Here is a 6311-nt window from a genome sequence, read left to right on the forward strand (position 1 = left end):
AATTAAAGACCAGAGCCAGGTAAAAGATACACTTTGGAATCCTTCTTGAAGCCTTTCAGCCATTTCTTGTTGCTCTCAATCATCCCCTCAATATTCTTTGTCTCTGGCTCACTGAACTTGGAGTGCTGGAAGAGCCTGATTTGTTCACTGTGGCAGAGAGAGAGAGAGAGAGGGTAAGAGGGGAAAAAAAGAGGTCTGGGAAGAAATTATCCCCGAGATGAGAAAGTGATGGGCTGCTGAAGAAAAAAACAACTCCTCTAATATATCTACTGATAGTTCACCTTTTCTCCTTAATAAATAGTTCATAGTAATTACCAAATTGTAATGTACTTGTTACGTGAGGAGTGACCCAATAACCAGTGCAGAGAAACAAAGCAGCACAGGGGAACTCAAGGGAAAAGTCCTTACTCTGCAGGGACATAGCCCAGCTTGCTGTCCAGGGGCACGGGAGTCCCACCGAGCCACGAGAACCCACCTGCAAAACAGACATGAAACACAGAGCCCTGAAAATGCACATTTCTGCAAAACAGACATGAAACACAGAGCCCACAACTTGCACATTTCTGCAAAACAGACATGAAACACAGAGCCCTGAAAATGCACATTTCTGCAAAACAGACATGAAACACAGAGCCCTAAAAATCCACATTTCTGCAAAACAGACATGAAACACAGAGCCCTAAAAATCCACATTTCTGCAAAACAGACATGAAACACAGAGCCCACAACTCCACATTTCTGCAAAACAGACATGAAACACAGAGCCCTAAAAATCCACATTTCTGCAAAACAGACATGAAACACAGAGCCCTGAAAATGCACATTTCTGCAAAACAGACATGAAACACAGAGCCCACAACTCCACATTTCTGCAAAACAGACATGAAACACAGAGCCCACAACTCCACATTTCTGCCTGGGTGTGCTCTCCTGCACCACGGGCACGCTGCCCCACAAGGACACCAAGGACACAGATGGAGACCCCTGGTGACACAGGGGACAGGGCTGGCCCCTCCTTTGCTGCTCCCTCGGGTATTAAAGAGCAGGAGGACAGGATCAGCCCCATGCTGCACTTCTGGAGGGAGCTTCTCATCCCTTATCCCCTTAGCACCCTTCCCAAGCAGCAGCAGCACCCCCACCCTCCCCAGCGCTGGAAGCCTGAGCCAAAACCAGCAAAGCAGGTGGGATGAGGCCAGGAGACTCACCTGGGAAATACCTGTGCCATTTCTCTGCCAGCATGCTGTCCACTGACTGCCCTGAGATGGGGTAACTGGAGCTGCTCCGGCTGCTCCGGGCCCACTGGTCCAGGGGGGCTGCCCTGGGGGGGTTCCCCAGGGAGCTGCCCCCCCCCAGGCCGGCCAGGGAGGGGGGGGTGGGAAGGGGGATGCCCTGATGGGGTGTGGAGGTGAGCAGAGGGGGCTGGTGCTGGCTCAGGGAGTCCAGGAGCCCCAGGACCCCGCTGAGCTCGCTGGTGATGCTCTGCACTGAGTCCCTCAGGTGCTGGATCTTGTCCTGCTGTAGCACGGGCCACAAATCCATCCTCAAGTCAGCTGAAGGAAGAAAGGGGAAGAAAGGGATCACAGACCAGCCCTGACCAGAGCAGCCTGTGTGCAAGGAACCCAGCCCTGCTGCCTGCCTGCCCTTCCTCCCCCAGCACCACTCCAGGCAAGCAAAGCCCAAGAGAAAGCAGGAGCGGCAGAGAGGGAGTGCCAGCAGCTTCTCCTGCCATGGTGGGAGGAAGGGGAAGCCCAGAGTCCTGCAGAAGAGCAATACAGATCTGCAGGATCAGAGGGATACCAGAGAGGTTTTATAATCCACAGAGATTTACAAGGCAGGTTCACTCACAGACCCCTTATCTGCCACTAAGGCAGGAAATGAGTTTTGCAATCAGGTGTGGGACACAGAGCAGTGCCAGACCTGCCCTGGACACAGCTGAGCACAGGGGCAGCAGAGAGGTGAGAGGGAAAGGCAGAACAGGCCTGGAGCCTCCCATGCTGGCCACTTACACCTGGGCTGGCCCAGGTTCACACTGGACGTGCTGTTTGTGTCCTCAGAGGTGCTCAGATCAAACGTCACCACCTTCCTGCACGCAGAGCTCTTCAGCGTATCCTCATCTGAGAGCTGCTCAGGAGCAGGAAAACAAAGCCAGTAAAAGCTGCTGGATCATCCCTGGAACATAAAAGCTACTGGAAATCTGCCTGCAGAGCTGGACTGCAGTCAGGCACAGGTCAAGTGAAGGCACACTCGTCTCCAGCCCCTGACAGCACGGTCTGAATGTCCAGAGACTGCTGTGGCTCTCAGAGGGCAGAGGCCAAAGCCAGCAGGCACAGGAGGTTTGTGCTGTAAATAACCTCACAGCTCTCGCAGGGCTGGGCGCTCTGTGCCAAGGGCAGGAGTTTGACCACCAAAGGTCTGCTTCTCCTGCATCTGCTGCTGCCCTGCCTGAGGCCACGTGGCAGAGCCAAAGGCCCCGAGGTTTGCCGTGGTCAGGGAGCAGGCTCCATCCCAGCCCACAGGAGGTGACCTGCCCTGCTCTCTCCAGGCTCAATCCGTGCAGCTTTTCCAAGCTGCAGCCACACACTCAGCAGTCTCTGGTGCTCTCACACAAAGTGGTTCCACAATCCAGCTCTGCTGCCAGCACCAGGAGAGTTTACCTCCTCCAGCAGCGAGGACTCCAGCTGGCTGAGCTTCTCCTTCTTCTTCTTCAGCAGCACCTGTCCTTTCTGCATGGCCGACTTCATCTTGTCCAGCTCCTTTGCCTCCTGCACAGACCAACAGCCACGCCAGGGAGGGAAATTGAACAGCAATGACTGAAATAATCCCTGCCAGCAGTTGGGGTGAGTGCCATCACCTCACTCTGCTCAGCACAGGGAGTGCTGCTGCACTGAAATCCCTCCAATTCCCTCCAAGTGTGGGAAGGGGTGTGCACAGTGAGCACATGGCTCAAAGCAGGCTCAGCCTGAGGAAAAGGAGCTTTCACCTCCAAAGCCCCATCCAAGAGGGTCCCCAAGCCCCCATCCAAGAGGGTCCCCAAGCCCCCATCCAAGAGGGTCCTCAGGCCCACGCCAAGAGGGCCACCAAGCCCACACCAACAAGGACACCAAACCCACACCAAGAGGGTCACCAAACCCACACCAAGGGTCCTCAGGCTCACGCCAAGAGGGTCACCAAACCCACACCAAGGGTCCTCAAGCCCTCATCCAAAAGGGTCCCCAAGCCCAGGGTCCCCAAATCCCCATCCAAGAGGGTCCCCAAGCCCACACCAAGGGTCCCCCAGCCCCCAGCACAGCACCAGGAGCCGATGCCGGGGCTGCGGGCGCTCTGCGACACCCAACAGCCGGGCTCGGGCAGCGCCCAGGGCTCACCTCCTGCAGGTTCTGGCGCACTCCCTGCAGCAGCTGGGAGCTGTGGGGACCCTGCTCGGCCCCCTGGGCCCTGTGCAGGTGCTGGTGCCACTGCAGGCTGGCAGCCCTGAGCGCCGAGCGGCGCCGGCGCAGGGAGCGGCGCTGGCGCTGCAGGGACTCCTTGGCGCTGCGCAGGGACTGCCCCTCGGCCGCCAGGTAGCTCTGCACTCTGGGGGGAGAGGAGCGCTGTGCTGGCTCCCTGGGCTGCTGCACAGCTCACACAGCAGCCCCAAAACGGGCTCAGTGCCCAGCCAAGGCCCAACACAGAGCAGGGAGCTCTCCTGGCACAGGATCTCACCGGTCGAGCTGCAGCTCGCTGTCCTCGGGGCTCTGGGAAGGTGGGGAAGGCTCTCTGGACGAGTGCTGGGGGGTGACACATTGCAAAAACCAAGTGTTTATGGGGGAAACAGAAGGCCAGGGCCCCTAAGGATCCACTGACATCACCACGGCACTGCCCAGATCAAGCACAGCACCAGGGCTGCTCTTGATGTGGCTCTTGAAGGTAACAAAGACATTTCTGTCCCTGCTTTTGACTTGAGTACCCCACACTCCTCTCCACCCACTAATAATAGACAGACACCTGCAAATACTACTGAACACACCAGCAAAGAGAAATCCATCTCTGCACCTCAAATGGTTTCAAACAGAAGGAACAAATGCTGGGATTTTCAAGGGAGTTTCAGCCTCAGATCTCACAAGGCAAACACCTTCACAGGCTGCTTTACTCACAGCTTGAGGAGTTTCTCTCAGGTCTTCAACACAGAGCTCAGCTTTCTTTCTTGGAGATTCCACACTTTCTTCTGCCTCCAGTTCTTTCAGAGACTCCTGCTTGCTCCTGATTGCTTCCTCCAGCTCTCTGCCACAGGAAAAAGCAGCAGCAGAGGCACTTGATTAGCCTGCACTGGTGTCCAGAGTGAGCTCCAGATTCCAGCAGGGAAAGGGCCACAGGTGTGCAAGACAACACCAGGGCTGGGCAGGGAAACTGCTTCCCACCCCTCCTGAGCAGCTCAGCCCCCTCAGGAAAACCCCTCTGCATTTCAGTGCCCCTCTCACAGCACCTCATAAACCACCCAAGGCAGGAGTGGAGGAGACAAACCTGACCTGCAGAGGTGAAGGAGCAAATTGAAATTCACACCCTGAGTTAATGAAAAATCCAGAACCAGCCCCCAGCAACTCTGTGCCCCCACGGGCACCTGAGGATTCTGAAGGAACAGGGCCCAACACAGAGCTCAGAGGTCGGGGAGAGGCCCAGGTTAGGCTGGGGAGGTTTGCCAGGGGCACAGGGCAGATTTTGGGGTATCAGAGGCAATTTCTCACACACACCCAATGCGTTTGTGCAGCCTCTGGCTGCGGCTCTGCAGCAAATCCACCTGGGCCTCCAGCTCGGCCTTCTGGTCCTGCAGCTCCTGCAGGGTCCTGCGCAGCTGCCGGACAGACTCCTGCAGGCTGCAGTGCTCCTTCCTGCTCTCCTCCAGGCGCAGCTGAGAGGCCAGAGCAGCTTCCTGGGAGAAAGCCAGAAGATCCCTCCCAGTCATTTCCCCAAGAGCCAAACAGGGGGCACACAGCTCACGGGCTCCCAGAGCCACACACCAATCCTGGGAGCTCAGAACTGCCCCCCACCCAGCACTCTGCTTCCCTAAAGCCCCAGTTCTGAGGTGCTGCCCCAGCCCAGAGCAGCACAGCCCCTCTCAGAGTGTCCGTACGTCTCTCTCCAGCTGCATCCGTCCGTCCTCATCCAGCAGCAGCTGCCTCCTCCTCTGCAGGGACTCCTCCTGTCACAGGGGAAGGGCAGGGCAGTGACAGAGCCAGGACACTGCTGATGCTGAGCAGCACCTCAGGCCTGAGTCTCACGACCTTTCCAAAACAGGAGAGTGGTCAGGTTTGCTTTGTGACCCCTCTCACTGCCCCCAAAGCACTGAGCAAACCCAGAGCTCAGAGCTGCTCAGCAAACACCAGAATGCTCAGCCCTGCTCTGACTGGTGACAAAGCTTCACCTCTCAGTGGGATGGCAGCAGAAGCCCTGGCTGAGCTTCCCTGAGCAGCTCCTCGTGAGGAATCAGCCCAAGGACTGGCACAGGTCAGGGGAGCTCTGTGAGCCCAGCACAGGACTCACCTGGCTCTGGAGCTGCTCTGATCTGGCTTGGATGTTCTTCATGCGGATCTCGAGCTCGTTCTCTGAATCCTGGAGCTTTCTTTCCTGCACAGGGTTAAGAGAATGGCACAGGCTCCCCCCTCACCAGTAACACACAAGCTGGGAAGTGTGACCTGCCACTCGTGTCCATGCAGCACGGACCCTGTGCTGGTGATGGACAGGGGGACAGGGTGGGGATCCTCCAGGGCACCCCTGAGGAGCCCCAGGGGCCAGAAGCAGAGCCTGCTGCTCACCTTCTCCCTGTGCCTGTGCTGCAGGGCTGCCAGCCTCCCCTCCAGCTCTGCCTGCAGCCCCTTCAGGTCGGCGTCGTGCAGCTGCCGCAGCCGCGCGGCCTCGCTGCGCAGCCCCTCCAGCAGCTCCGACCTCTGCCGGCGCTCCTGCCGGCCCAGGGGGCAGGGAAACACCTCTGTGAGGCACAGGGGTCTCCAGAAATGCAGCACGGACACGCAGGCATCCCCAGCAATGCAGCACAGACACACAGGGCTGTCCAGTGCACCATGGGCATGCAGGGATCTCCAATGCAGCACAGACACACAGGGCTGTCCAATGCAGCACAGACATGCAGCACCCATTGCAGGTGCAGCCCCCCAGGCAGTACCTCCTCCTCGTAGTGCTCCTGGGTCCGCTCCAGGGCCTCCCTGTGCTCCTCTCTCATCCTCTCCATTCTCCTCTCGTGCTCCTTCTCCACCTCCCGCCGTCTGTCGCCCATCAGCTCGCTGAGCTGCAGGGGGGGCCGGGAAAGAGGCGCCCCTGAC

General features: G+C 57.9%; 1 protein-coding gene across 1 annotated transcript in view; it reads right to left on the bottom strand.

The window, feature by feature from the left end:
- The window catches only part of CEP164 (centrosomal protein 164), a 28337-nt gene that overhangs the window by 2716 nt on the left and 19310 nt on the right, over window positions 1-6311 (bottom strand). The window contains exons 15-27 of the mRNA XM_031062406.1: window positions 6155-6277; window positions 5790-5933; window positions 5518-5601; window positions 5108-5176; window positions 4728-4906; window positions 4134-4260; window positions 3703-3767; window positions 3366-3573; window positions 2655-2762; window positions 2007-2121; window positions 1206-1550; window positions 409-475; window positions 31-147 (exon numbers count right to left, since the gene is read on the bottom strand). Of these exons, the coding sequence (XP_030918266.1) occupies window positions 31-147; window positions 409-475; window positions 1206-1550; window positions 2007-2121; window positions 2655-2762; window positions 3366-3573; window positions 3703-3767; window positions 4134-4260; window positions 4728-4906; window positions 5108-5176; window positions 5518-5601; window positions 5790-5933; window positions 6155-6277 (1751 nt within the window). The remainder of the gene's footprint in view (window positions 1-30; window positions 148-408; window positions 476-1205; window positions 1551-2006; window positions 2122-2654; window positions 2763-3365; window positions 3574-3702; window positions 3768-4133; window positions 4261-4727; window positions 4907-5107; window positions 5177-5517; window positions 5602-5789; window positions 5934-6154; window positions 6278-6311) is intronic.

Source organism: Geospiza fortis, unplaced genomic scaffold (assembly GCF_000277835.1).
Source record: "Geospiza fortis unplaced genomic scaffold, GeoFor_1.0 scaffold183, whole genome shotgun sequence".
Taxonomy (NCBI): domain Eukaryota; kingdom Metazoa; phylum Chordata; class Aves; order Passeriformes; family Thraupidae; genus Geospiza; species Geospiza fortis.